Source organism: Sciurus carolinensis, chromosome 4 (genome assembly GCF_902686445.1).
Source record: "Sciurus carolinensis chromosome 4, mSciCar1.2, whole genome shotgun sequence".
Classification (NCBI taxonomy): domain Eukaryota; kingdom Metazoa; phylum Chordata; class Mammalia; order Rodentia; family Sciuridae; genus Sciurus; species Sciurus carolinensis.
The window spans coordinates 114,930,025-114,945,277 of record NC_062216.1 but is presented as its reverse complement, the minus strand read 5'-3'; the positions used below and the strand labels follow the sequence as shown (position 1 = coordinate 114,945,277).

At 34.7% G+C, this 15,253-nt stretch overlaps 1 protein-coding gene across 1 annotated transcript; it reads right to left on the bottom strand.

The window, feature by feature from the left end:
• Positions 1-490: 490 nt before the first annotated feature.
• Positions 491-4,125, bottom strand: LOC124982900 (olfactory receptor 12-like). Its single transcript, XM_047549779.1, has 2 exons — positions 4,019-4,125; positions 491-1,457 (listed from the first exon to the last, which is right to left on the bottom strand). Exons 1-2 carry the CDS (start codon positions 4,123-4,125, stop codon positions 491-493), a joined length of 1,074 nt encoding a protein of 357 aa, XP_047405735.1.
• Between the last annotated feature and the right edge of the window lie 11,128 nt (positions 4,126-15,253).

Sequence of the window (15,253 nt, the reverse complement as noted above, 5' to 3'; positions counted from 1 at the left end):
TAGTCAAGGGTCCCTTTTTTTAGAGACATAGTAACTCTCTGCATGACAGTCCCCAGAATGTATACCTTAATTTTTGAGAAACATTAACACTTTAACTCAAAAACATTCTTTGTAACCTCTCCATTTTCCATTTTGCCCTCAATACAATATGCTTCATCTTGTAAACAAGATTAAAAAAAAACACACAGAGATTGACTATTATGTTAATGCTTATATAGTGACAATTTCTAATATTTACTTCTTAAAGTAAGATTAAAATGAAAGTTTAATTAGCATATCATGAAATTAGAACATAAATGCTTTTATATAATCTAGGTAGATAAAATAATGCCATGTACCTGTATCATTAGAAATGTTATTTTATCAAACTTAGAACATGATATTTTTTTCTGTATAAAAATACCTTTGACATACTGTCATTTTACGAAACCAAGAGTAATTAGAACCGTTAGAAAACAATTTTGTACAATACATGATGGTGTCCCAAACATCACAGAAAAGACCATTTCCCACATAATATTCTTTTCATTGCATCTTTCACATCTCTGTTTCTCAGACTGTATATTAGCGGGTTTAGCATTGGTGTTATAAGAGTGTAGAATACAGCTACAATCTTGTTTTGCTGTGGTGAGGAGATGGCTCCTGGCTGGGCGTACATGAAGAACACAGATCCATAGAATAAACTCACCACTGCTATATGGGAGCCACAGGTGGAGAAGGTCTTACTCCTGCCCTGGCTGGAGGGGATCTTGAGGATAGTGGAGAGGATATACCCATAGGAAACCAGGATGACGCTGGTGGTGGTGATAATGATGAGCGCAGAGAGAACGAACAGCACAATCTGGTTCACAAAGGTGTCAACGCATGCGATTTTGATCAGGGCCGGGACGTCACAGAAAAAGTGGTCCAGTCTGTTTTCTTGACAGAAACGCAAACTGAAGGTGAAACCTGTTTGGATCATGGAGTTGATGCATCCGCAGACGTAGGAGCCAGTTACCAACTGAACACAGACTTTCTGTGACATGTGCACAGGGTAAAGGAGAGGGGAGCAAATGGCTGAGAAGCGATCAAATGCCATCACAGCCAGAAGAAAACCTTCAGTTGTGACAAACAGGGCAAAAAAGAAAAATTGGGTTGCGCAGCTGTTGTATGAAATTTTCTTGTCGCTAGTTAAGATGTTGGCTAAAGTTTTGGGAGCAATGACTGTGGAATAGCAGACATCTAAACAGGACAAGTTTCTAAGGAAGAAATACATAGGAATTTGAAGTCTGGAGTCCATCTTAATGACCGCTATCATGCTGACATTCCCCACCAGGATGACCATGTAGATCACCAAGAACACTAGGAATAAGAGGGTCTGTAAATGTGGAGGGGTTCTGAATCCCAACAGAATGAACTCGGTCACCTGGGAGGAATTCCTACGCAGTTCATCCTTCAGAGCTGAGATATAGGCAGAACTGGAGGAATGTTAAAAGTGAAAGAAATGAGTGATCAATCCATGAACCATGGAAGAAAAGTTGCTTTATCATATTACTCCCAATATTTCATAAAACATGAGTGAACATAAAAATTAGATTACAGTTGAAAATAGTTTTATTGAAGAGTTTAATCTGATTGGTAAACTTTTCCAAATACACTTACCTGCAAATATTGGAGAATGACCTTGTACTTTGGGAAAATAGTGACTCCATGAAAATGTCTAAAACCAAGAGAGGGATGGTTTGGAATTTTGTTTTTACTTGATTTTTCCCCCTTGATTTTTTCATCGGTTTACTTTCATTAAAAGTTGCATCTCAGTGGAAGATATTTCTCACAGATATTATTATAATCTACTTCAGAAGATGCAATCAGCTGAAGATATTATAGTATATAATTTTAGAAGGAAACATCATTTCAATTGATAGTCTTATTTTATTTTTAATGGTTATTTGGGATTTTTTTCCAAATTTGCTCCAGTAGAGTAGCACCTAACATTAAATCTGTCTTCTTATGTAAAAAGGAATTCTCAAGATTCTGGCAAAAGCTTCATTCTCTTGCACATTGAACTCATATCATTATTTCTTCCATTATTTTTATTCCCCTGATGACATAAATTCTTAGTGGGACAATATATCTGCTAAGAACTGAAAGTTTTACTTGTATTTCTTAAACACAAGAAATTTTAATTTTACTTTTCTTCCTCCCTTCCTTCCTCCTTCCCTTTCTTCTTTCTTTCCTTCTTTGTCTTCAACCTTTCTTTCTTCTTTACTCTTTTTGAACAATACAAGTGGAAAAATTTTAGAACTTGAACAGAGTTAGTTCTTTTTTTTTTTTTTTTTAGGAGAAACCTAATTACAAATGCACATAGAAAGTAGAAGGCACACAGAACTAGCTAAGACTCTACAGATGAAAAATACAAAAGGAAAAAAAGCATATTTAAACAAGCTTCATTACATTTATTTAGACATTTACTACTATGACTATAAAATATTCTTCAATACAGTGGAGGATAGAGAAGGAAAGAGATTTTAATTTTAATTTTATGATTGCATAAACTAAAACATTAAAAAGCAGATTTAAGTGACTTAGAGTTATACTAAGATTAAGCAGCATAGTAGTTTACAATTTAATAATCTATCATGAAATGGAAAAGGATACTGACACTAAAGTCAATAAATTACATACAAAGAAAATGCCTTTTGTAATTGTATAAATGTGTTTATATTAACCATAATTGTAATGAACAAGCTAAATTATAAATTTGTAATTATAAAATGTATTTTATAATTTTATTGCATTGCTGGTGGTTTCATTAAAGTTGATGTGGTTTTAAGGCAGATAGGAACTTTGGCCTCAGTATGATAGTCTACATTCTTAAAAACAATAAAAGATTATCAATATTGACCAATGAATTTTAGAAGGAAGAAGAAAAGTCAAAATAACCTTTGACAGGGCAGATTAACCACAGAATTGCATGTTTTCCTTAAATTCATAGTTCACATTAAGAAGCTCCTGGTTTCAGCAGAAGTAATAAAAAGAAGTAAAACATGTAAAGTTTCCCTTTTCTATCCCTCCTTTAAAAAAAGGCTGTGGAGAATAAGCAAATTAATTATGATGTATTTTCAAGAATGAATACTTTTTTAACTTTTCTACCTTAGTGAACACTACATTTATATGTAAGATTGAGTATATTCACAAAGAAACAAAACATGAAAAGAAAGAAGCAAACCTTTGTTTGGCAGGAAGTTTTTCTGCAACAGATTGCATTTCTTTGCTGTTCAGATCATGACTCAAACTTGATAACATGAAAAAAATACTAGCAAGAAATTGCAACTTATCTCTTATTATTATGTTTAACTTCACTGCACTTTGTCATTGGTTAAACTAACAAATAAACTTGGAAGGGATCCTAATAGAAATTCCCTCAAGGGGAGGGAAAAAGAAGTGGTGGGCAATCCCTGTACAAAATAATCACTGGGGATTAAAGGTCTCCCTCTCATGGGTAAGATATTCTGTGCCATAATGCAAAAAGATAAAAAAAGAGAAAAAATTATTAACTAGCAAAGTTATCAAACCTTTGGAAAGTTAAAGGGACTTTCTAGAGAACATGAGAATTAACCTACTTACAGAACAAAATAGTAAAGCAGCACATTTGGATGAGAAATTGATTTTTCTATTTTCAAGATTTACACAGATGTTGAAATTTTGATGGATTACAATTCTTGCTTTTAGGGACTCATTTCCTACTGTATTGCAAATACATCATGCTAGTATTAAAGGAAAACTAACACAGAGCATAAATAACAGTCAATAGAAGCGCTGGAATAAAAAATGGGGAAAGTAGCATAGAAGCTAACAAGAGAAGACAGTCTTACCACTACCAGTGATTTCAAGATTCAGACAGAAGTGTAATTGAAAGAGTCTAGAATCCCAGTGATTGTGAGAATCACAGTGGGGTTTGCCCACCAAATGTAAAAACCAAAAAAGAAAACACTCCAAAGCGGAAAGTCAAAGAGAAAGAAGGACCCTATCTTCATACTTCCTCAACTGCATTTGTAGGGTAAAAGCAGCCATGGCCAATAAGAAATGAGCAAGTGCTTGTGAAAACTGAGGGGAGATCAGTGGAGTAGAGGAAGGGTACCCCATCCGTAAGGACAGGAGGAAAAGGGGAAATGCTGGGGAACGTCACCAACAAGTTAGATTGTTCACATGTACAAATATGTAATAATAAATCCCACAATTATGTATGATTGCAATGCACCAATAAAGAATATGGGGGAAAAAGAAAATGAGTAAGAGCATAGTTTGCTGTTACTGCAGAATACACAAAGATTATACAAATAGCATTTTGGGAAAGAAATTAACATAAAATTTTTTCAAGACTTTCCACCATTAAATTGTGTGATTTCATAGAATTTTGACATTTTTTATTGTATTGGCTCCCAACTAATAACAGAATAAGTTTAATTTGTCCTGAGTAGTTTGCATGTTAAAACACTATAAAATATTGTATAATAACATTGTTCTACAGTGATATCCAATGAGAAGATAGCAGGTTACAAAAACAAATTTATAACAAATACTGATCTTTAATTGAACAAACACAGAGCAAGAAGGTAAGTCGTTTCAGTATAATTGAATAAAACATAACATTTTTATGATTTGATGATTCCTCAAATATTTACAGATCCAGTGTTTCTTGATTCTTTATATAAGTTCACTCTCTCATACATTAACATGATGCTATACAAAATCTCTTATATTTTGGACAAGTGACTTTTAAAAATTCTGCAAAAAAAATGAATAATTCAACAAGTAGTTCATAGTAATGGCATCCTAAAACCATTCTGCATCTCCTATATATGAATCAATGACAAAACAAGTGTTACCATCTCAATTTGGAAACATTCAATACTCTTATGTTTTAGAACTGTTTAAATAAATCCATTGAATTTTGCTACACTTAAATGTATTATTGTTATATGGTTAGTGTAGGACTAAATATATACTCCTAAGTTTTCACAAACTATTTGTGTTAGTAGTGCATAACTTCATGTTAACTACAGAAACCTCTCAGCTTTATAGGTGCATTATTCATATTGCCACTGTCTTTAAGCTACAATTGCCATTTGTAGAGCTAGATAAATTATAAACTCCAAAACACAGTTTTAGAGTTTGGTCATTAAACAGTGATAAGCATTTTAAAAAATGAAAGAATTCTGAAAGTTTATATAGATTTTCTCAAATTTCAAAGCTTTTCAAAATATTCTTAAAGATCCTAGTTTATGCTGGTAGCATTTCATTTAGCTAAAATAAAAATTCCATCAACATTTCTTACAGCACAGAAGTGACATAATGCATTCTCTATTTGATAAATGATGTGATATAAAAAAATACATTCCAGACTGTGCTATATTTCAATAACATTTTTCCTCAGAAATTTAGAGCTACACACTGTACTGTTAAAATTTAGGGTGTATGCATTCAAAGAAAATTTTTAAATTACAACAATGCATTTTATAATTACCATATATGAGCCATTTTCATTTCTTTTCATCCCTTTGTGTAGATCCTACTTCTAGGCTATATACATTTCCTTCATCCTGAGGAACTTTCTTTAATGGTTCAGTTATGCTAGTCTAATGGTGACAGATACATACTGAAAGGAAGAAATAAAACTGTCTTTATTGGCAAATGGCATTTCCTACAAAGAAAAAAATCAAAGGAATATACCAGTCTTCCAGACTTGTAAATGAGTTTAGCAGAATATAACAACACACAAAAGGCAATCATATTTCTTTCTAAAAGCATTGATGCTTTCTAAAAGCATTGGAAGCTACAACCTGAGTATTTTATAACATGCTTAGATATAAATCTAACAGTAGACATGCATCACCTACAAAACGTTGATGAAACAAAGAAGACCACATAAATGGAGAGACAAGCTGTGTTCAAGCATTAGAAACCTTAAAAGAGCATAGATGCAAATTTTTCCCAAAAGATCTCTAAATTAAAAGCTAATAAAAATTCTAGTAAGACATTTCATAGATACAGGCAAATTAGTTATAAGATTAGTATGGACAAAGAAAGTAATTAGAATAGCCAAAAACAAATTGAAGTTTAAGAGGGAATGAAGAAGGAATTGAGGAGATATTGACCAAAGATACAAAATTTCACATGGGAGGAAAAGACATGAGTCTTGCAAAATAGTGACTATAGTTAATACGAATGTCTTGCATACTTGAAAACTGTGAAGACAGATTTTAAACACTCTCACAACAAAAGATAACTGGGTGACAACTAGGATACAGATGACAACTAAGGTAACTAGGTGTGCTAACATGCCTTAGCACACGTTAGTTTGATTTACTTATTCACAGTATATGCCTATTTCAAAATATTATGTTGTCTTCCATAAACACATGTCTTATCAACCAAAATACATAATATGTTTAAAGAAAAAATATAAAATTATAATTTAAGGATCAAATGTACCAATAATACTTATAAAAATTTTAAAAATAAATGAAAAACAAAAAGAAAGAAAATAAACAATGCGGGGAAATCCTATTACCCAATTTTATGGCTTACTTTAAATTGGCAATTTAGTATTAGGAAAGAAAAACACAGAGATCAATGGAATGAAGTGAGATCCTGACAAGACTCACAAAATTTAGCCAATAAATTTTAAACACAGAAAATTAAATTGATAAAGGATGCACTTTCCAATAAATTCCAATAAATTGAGTTATAACATTTAGAATATAAATGACTCTTACTCTAAATTTCACAACTTATTTTAAAATTGACAGAATGGATTATAGAAATAAATATAGGTGCTGAGTAGAGCTACTGTGCTGCGGGCTCCCCATCTACCGATGCAGTCGCCCACCATCACTGAGCTGCCTGCTGCACTGCCTCATCTCCCAATGTGGCCGCCTCCATCTTGATACACTGCAGCCACCCCCTTAGCCACCTCAATGTGGCAGCCTCCACCTTGGGACACCAGCCAGGGCCCTGAAGCCCAACATCAAGGTACCTACAGGTTTGCCACCACCACAGACACCATCTAGGTCTGCAGTGGCTTCCATCTAGGGACACCAGTCAGGGCCTGGAAACCCATCACAAAGGTGCCTGCAGGCTTGGTTACACCTGAGGTCTCCCTGCCGAGAGTGCTAATAGTCACCACCTTGCTGCAGAGGCAGGAGAGAGCCTTCCATGAGGCCGGTAGATTGGAAGAGGGTGTGAGGACATCTTGTTCTTGGCTTGCCCAGTCAACCAGTCGGGCGCCCACTGGGTTTCTAGAGCTACTAGGGCTGGCACTTGCTGGGACCTGACACCAGCCAGTGCCTGACTCCCTGGCCAATTCAACATTCACCTATCTCCTGGTCTGCCAGTTTGGCAATCAACTGGACCCTCCAGCTCCCCAATCCCCAGTCTCCCAAACCCTACATAGCCATCATCCCAAACCAGCACTCACAGGTACATAAATGGCCCACAGCTCTCAATGCCTGGTCCTGATCCACCCAATACAGAACAGCTTTCCAGGACAGGCACACAGGTCTCAGTGCTCAACCCTCAGGACCTCTAAGGAAAGAGGTGCCTGTTTGGGAAGTTGAAAAGGTGGGGGTGGGAGAGATACAACTTAGAGACTAAATTAGACACCAGGAATTGTGGTGTTCTCAAGGAACACAAAGGGCTAATATCGGGCTCCTACATCACACCAGTGGAGCCCCAAGAAGATTCCTGGAGTGCAGTCTTCCAAAGGGGATTGGCAGTTGCTATACCCCGCATCCAGAAGTTATGCCTATAAGACTAACCCTCCCACCCTAATAACCCTCACCTTAGTGAGGATGGATAAACATCAAACTCCAGACAACCCACCTGTCAGTTGAGAAGGGAAGCAGAGAAACTACTGAACTCCAAAAGAAACAATTGTTCAATTTTCCTTTGAGATTTTTTTCTTTTCTTTTCTTTTCTTTTCCACTTTCATATCCTCACCACCTTTGAAACCAAGTACTTTTCATGCATCAGGCTATTAAGGACTGGGATGTCTGAATAGCATATTATGGTTTTGTTGTATTCTTTTATTTTTATTTTTTCTTTTTCTTTTATTTTTTTCTCTTTTTTCTTGTTTATTTTAATTCATGTTTTTTCCTTTTCTTTACTTTCTCTCTGTATTTTCTTCTTATTTATCTGTTTCCCCTGATTCTCTTTCTCTCTTTTCTCATGCTAATGACCAACCTACTGATTTCTCTTTCACTCTTCCTATGATACTTCTATTTTCTCCCCAGCTACCTCATAAACATCAGCCTACACCACCCCTGTTCTCTCTTAGTCTACCATTAGAAATTATGGACACTTTTGCACACCTACTATTTATATTGTAGACAGTAATTGAACACATCATTTCTGCTTATTATGACAAAGTTGTAAACATCTTAATACGAGCTATTTGGTTTGAGACTGCATAATGTTTAAATTGGGTGTTGTTAATATTGATCTCCCCCTTATAGGGGTATTATTGGAAACCTGCAAGGGCACTATAAATCTGTAGGGTAGAAACTGTAATACCTTGAATTCCCACTGCTAGATGGGAAGACACACAACAACATAAAAAAAAGGGAAGAAAGCACCCCAAACGAACCAAGATTCTACAATAATGTAATTCACTGACAACACAGTAGAAGAAATGTCAGAGAAAAATTTCAGCATGTACATAGTTAAACTGATCTTCAAGATAAAGGATGATGTAAGAGAACAAATACAGGTAGCAAAATATCAATAAGGAGATATAGATTCTAGAAAAAAATAAAAAAGAAGCCCTTGAAATGAAAGAAACAATAAACCAAATTTTAAAATCAATAGAAAGCATCACCTACAGACTAGATCACTTGGAAGAGAGAAACTAAGGCAATGAAGACAAAATATATAATCTTGAAATTAAAGTTGACCACAGAATGAAGATGGTATGAAACCATGAACAGAACTTCTGAAAATTATGTTAACATGAAAAGACCAAATTTAAGAATTATCAGGATAGAGGAAGGCACAGAGATACAAACCAAAGAAATGCACAATTTTTTCAATGAAATAATATCAGAAAATTTTCCAAACCCGAAGAATGAAATAGAAAATCAAATACAAGAGGCTTACAGGACCCCAAATGTACAAAATTACAATAGAACCACACTAAGGGGCATTTTAGTGAAAATGCTTAGCATACAGAATAAGGGTAGAATTTTAAAGGCCTCAAGAGAGGCCTTTACTTATCAGAATTACATAAAGGGGGAAACCAATTCAGATCTCAGCAGATTTCTCAAACCTGACCCTTAAAGACAGGATGGAACAATACATACCAAGCTTTGAAAGCAAATGGATACCAACCAAGAATCTTATATCCAGCAAAATTATGCTTCAGATTTGATGATGAAATAAAAACCTTCTGTGATACACAAAGGCTAAAATAATTTACAACTAAATAGCCTACACTGCAGAACATTTTCAACAAAATACCCCCATGAGGAGGAAATGGGGAAAAAATTAAAAAACAATGAAAATCAGCAAGGGGAGAAACTACACTAAAGAAAAATCCAATCAAAGGAGAAACCAAATCAAGTTAAAATAAAAAATAAACCAAAATGACCGGGAATACAAATCATATCTTAATAATAATCCTGAATGTTTTTTTTTCTTTTTTTCTTTTTTTTTTATTGTAAACAAATGGGATACATGTTGTTTCTCTATTTGTACATGGCATAAAGGCATACCGTTTGTGTAATCATAAATTTACATAGGGTAATGTTGTTTGATTCATTCTGTTATTTTTTTTCCCTCCCCCCAACTCCTCCCACCCCTCTTTTCCCTCTATACAGTCCTTCCTTTCTCCATTCTTGCCCCCCTCCCTAACCCTAACTCTAACCCTAACACTAACCCCTCCCACCCCCCATTATGTGTCATCATCCACTTATTAGCAATATCATTCGTCCTTTGGTTTTTTGAGATTGGCTTATCTCACTTAGCATGATATTCTCCAATTTCATCCATTTGCCTGCAAATGCCATAATTTTATCATTCTTTATGGCTGAGTAATATTCCATTGTATATATATACCACAGTTTCTTTATCCATTCATCACTTGAAGGACATCTAGGTTGGTTCCACAATCTGGCTATTGTGAACTGAGCAGCTATGAACATTGATGTGACTGTGTCTCTGTAGTATGCTGATTTTAAGTCCTTTGGGTATAGGCCAAGGAGTGGGATAGCTGGGTCAAATGGTGGTTCCATTCCAAGTTTTCTAAGGAGTCTCCACACTGCTTTCCAGAGTGGCTGCACTAATTTGCAGCCCCACCAGCAATGTATGAGTGTACCTATCTCCCCACATCCTCGCCAACACCTGTTGTTGCTTGTATTCTTGATAATCGCCATTCTAATTGGGGTGAGATGGAATCTTAGGGTGGTTTTGATTTGCATTTCTCTTACTACTAGAGATGTTGAACATTTTTCCATATGTTTGTTGATTGCTTGTAGATCTTCTTCTGTGAAGTGTCTATTCATTTCCTTAGCCCATTTGTCGATTGGATTATTTGCATTCTTGGTGTAGAGTTTTTTGAGTTCTTTATAGATTCTGGAGATTAGCGCTCTATCTGAAGTATGATTGGCAAAGATTTTCTCCCACTCTATAGGCTCTTTCTTCGCATTGATGATAGTTTCCTTTGCTGAGAGAAAGCTTTTTAGTTTGAATCTATCCCAGTTATTAATTCTTGCTTTTATTTCTTGTGCTATGGGAGTCCTGTTGAGGAAGTCTGGTCCTAAGCCGACATGTTGAAGCTCTGGACCTACTTTTTCTTCTATAAGATGCAAGGTCTCTGGTCTGATTCTGAGACCTTAATCCATTTTGAGTTTAGTTTCGTGCATGGTGAGAGATATGGGTTTAGTTTCATTCTGTTGCATATGGATTTCCAATTCTCCCAGCACTATTTGTTGAAGAGGCTATCTTTTCTCCATTGCATATTTTTGGCCCCTTTGTCTAGTATGAGAAAATTGTATTTATTTGGGTTTGTATCCATGTCCTCTATTCTGTACCATTGATCTACCTGTCTATTTTGGTACCAATACCATGCCGTTTTTGTTACTATTGCTTTGTAGTAGAGTTGAAGATCTGGTATTGTGATACCCCCTGCTTCACTCTTTCTGCCAAGGATTGCTTTAGCTATTCTAGGTTTTTTATTCTTCCAGATGAATTTCATAATTTCTTGCTCTATTTCTGTAAAACCCTGAATGTTAATGGCCTAAACTCATCAATTAAAAGACAGACTGGCAATCAAAATATATTGATGTCAATAAAAAGTAGATGGGCGAATTGGATTTTTAAAAAGAACCAACAATATGCTATCTTCAAGACAGTCATCTCATAGGAAAAGACATCCACAGATTGAAGGTGAAAGGATGAGAAAAAACATCACTTGCATGGAATACATAAACAAGCAGGGGATTCCACCCCCATATCAGATAAAGTGGACTTCAAGCCAAAGTTAGTTACAAGGGATAAGGAAGGACATTTCATATTGCTTAAGGGAATCATATATCAGCAAGACATAACAATCACAAATATTTATTCTGCAAACGATGGAGCATCTATGTAGATCAAACAAACCCTTCTCAATTTCAAGAATCAAATAGACAACACAATAATACTAGGGGACTAACACATCTCTCTCACCACTGGATAGGTCTTTCAAACAAAAACTAAACAAAGAAACTTTATAATTCAATAATACAATCAATAATTTAGATCTAACAGATATATATAGAATATTTCATCCATAAATGAGCAAATAGATTTTCTTCTCAGCAGCACATGATTCCTTCTCTAAAATAGACCATGTTATGCCACAAAGCAACTCTCAAGAAATACAAAAAAATAGAAACACTATCCTGCATTCTATCAGATCATAATGAAATGAAACTAGAAATCAATGATAAAATAAAAACTAGAAGCTACTCCAACAGCTGGAGACTAAACAGGATGCTATTGAATGATGAATGGCTAGCAGAAGAAATCAGAGAGAAAATAACAAAATTCTTTGAGGTAAATGAGAACACTGTTACAATATGTTAAAATCTCTGGGACACTAGGAAGGCAATATTAAGAGGAAGGTAGATTGCATTGAGCTCATTCATTAAAAGAATAAAAAGTCAACAAATAAATGACTTAACATTACATCTCAAAGTCCAAGAAAAAGAGCAAAGCAACACCAAAAGTAGTAGAAGACAGGAACATATTAAAATCAGAGTTGAAATCAATGAAATTGAAACAAAAGAATTCGAAAGAATGACAAAACAAAAAATAAATAAAATTGGCTAACCCTTAACCACATTAATGAGACAAGGAGAAAGAAAACTCAAATTAATAAAATTTGTGATGAAAAAGGAAATGTCACAATGGACACTACTAAAATACAGAAAATAATTAGAAACTATTTTGAAATTTTATACTCTAAAAAATAGAAAATCTAGAAGACATTGAAAAATTTCTAGAAACATATGATCTACCCAAACTGAATTGGGAGGACATATACAATTTAAACAGATCAATTTCAAGCAATAAAATATAAGACACCATAAAATAAAAACTAAAAAAGTGCAGAACCAGACATATTCTCAATCAAGTTCTCCAAGACCTTCAAAGAAGAATTAACACCAATATTCCTCAAATTATTCCATGAGATAGAAAAGGAGGGTACCCTTCCAAATTCATTCTACAAAGCTAGTATCATCCTAACACCAAAACCAGACAAAGACACATCAAGGAAAGAAAACTGCAGACCAATATCCCTGATGAACATAAATGCAAAAATTCATAATAAAATTCTGGCAAATCCACATACAAAAATATATTAAAAGAATGGTGTGCCATAATCAAGTAGGGTTCATCAAGTAGGGATGCAAGGTTGGTTCAATATATGGAAATCAATAAATATAATTCATCACATCAATAGACTTAAAGATAAGAACCAACAATGATCTCATTAGATGCAGAAAAAATATTTGACAAAATACAGCAACTCTTTATGTTCAAAACACTGGAAAAACTAGGGATAGTAGGAACATACCTCAACACTATAAAAGCTATTTTCAATAAGCCTAATACCAACATCATTCTAAATGGAGAAAAATGAAAGCTTTCTCTCTAAAAACTGGAACAAGACAGAGATGCCCTTTTCACCACTTCTTTTCAAAATAGTACTTGAAACTCTAGCCACAGCAAACAGACAGATGAAAGAAATGGGACATGAATAGGAAAAGAAGAACTCAAAACTATCACTATTTGCTGATGACATGATTCTATATTTACAGGATCCAAAAATTCCACCAGAAAACTTCTAGAGCTAATAAATGAATTCAGCAAAGTAGCAGGATATAAAATCAACACCCATAAATCAAATGCATTTCTATACATAAGTGATGGATAATGTGAAATAGAAATTGGGAAAACTATCCCATTTGCAATAACCTCAAAAAAAATAAAGTATTTTGGAATCAATCTAACAAAAGAGGTAGGTGAAAGACCTCTGCAATGAAAACTACAGAAAACTAAAGAAAGACATTGAAGAAGACTTCAGAAGATAGAAGACCTCCCATGCTCTTGGATAGACAGAATTAATATTGTCAAAATGGCCGTACTGCCAAAAGTGTTACACAGATTTAATGCAATTCCTATTAAAATTCCAATGTCATTCTTCATAGAACTAGAAAAAGCAATCATGAAGTTCATTTGTAAGAATAACAGACCCAGAATACCCACAGAAATCACTGTTAAGAAAAGTGAAGCAGGAGGCATCACAATACCAGACCTTAAATTTACTACAGAGTTGTAGTAACAACACCTGCATCATATTGGCACCAAAAAAGACATGTTGACCAATGGTAAAGAATAGAAAACAGAGAGACAAACCCACATAAATATAGTTATCTCATACTAGACAAAGATGCCAAAAACATATTGGAGAAAAGATAGCCTCTTCAACAAAGGGTGCTGGGAAAACTGGAAATTCATATGTAGCAACATGAAATTAAACCCCTATCTCTCTCACCCTGCATGAAACTCAACTCAAAGTGGATCAAAGACCTAGAAATTTTACCAGACACCCTGTGCTGATTTTAGTTCTTTTGAATATATACCAAAGAGGGGGATAGCTGGAATATATGCTGCTTTCCAAATTTGTACTACTTTGTAGTACCACCCACAATGTATGAGTGTAACTTCTTACCCACATTCTCACCAGCATTTATCATTATTTGCACTCTTGATCATTACCAATCTAACTGGAGTGAGATATAATGGGGATTTTTGTTTTTTTGGTTGGTATTTTTGTTTGTTTGTGTTTGTTTGTTTGGCACCCCAGGGCCCAGGGGTGCTTTACCACTGAGCAACATCCACAGTCTTTTTTATTTTTTATTTTGAGACAGGGTCTCAGTAAGTTTCTTAGGTCCTCTCTATATTGATGGCGCTGGCTTTGAACTCAGGATCCTCCTGCCTCAGCCTCCCAAGCCTCTGGGATTATAGGTGTGCACTGGTTTCAGTATAGTAGGATTTGCATTTGCCTGATTACTAGAGATGATGAATACTTTTTTATGTATTTGCTGGTCTTTTATATTTCTTTTCAGAAATGTCTGTTTAGTTCTTTTGGTCATTTATTTAAAGGACTATTTGGGTTTGTTTTTTGAGTTCTTTATATATTCTGGATATTAAACCCCTGTCATAGGCATATCTGGTAAAGATTTTCTTGTTCTGTGGGCTTTTTCTCCAAGCTATTAATCATGACCTTTGCTATGTAGAAGTTTTTTGAATTTGATGCCATTCACTTCTTGACTTATTGATTCTTGATTTTATTTCTTGAACTTTAGTTATCTAAAATTAAGGAAGCCAGTGCCTCCACCAATATGTTGGAAAGTTGAGCCTACCTTTTTTTTCTAACAGTTGCAGGTTTTCTAGTCTAATTTCTATGTTTTCGATCCACTTTGAGTTGAATATATTTTGCACGGTGAAAAGGTAGGGTTCTCATTTCATCTTCCTACCTATGGATATCTAATTTTCCCAAAACCATTAGTTTAAAAGGTTATATTTCCTCCAAAATATGTTTTGGGGACCTTTGTGGAATATCAGTTGACTCTCTGTATGGGCTTGTCTGTGTCTTCTTGTAGGGAACATTCCTCAAGTTTATCTGACAGCAGTTGCTGACACAATGGTCTAAGTAAGCCAAACAGTC

What these genes read in the sequence shown, in the direction of transcription:
- LOC124982900 (XM_047549779.1), bottom strand. Translation starts at nt 4,125, where the DNA reads ATGGGGTACCCTTCCTCTACTCCACTGATCTCCCCTCAGTTTTCACAA. An exon ending in CTACAAATGCAGTTGAGGAA is followed by an intron (nt 1,458 to 4,018) that starts GTATGAAGATAG and finishes ACATTCCTCCAG; the next exon opens with TTCTGCCTATATCTCAGCTC.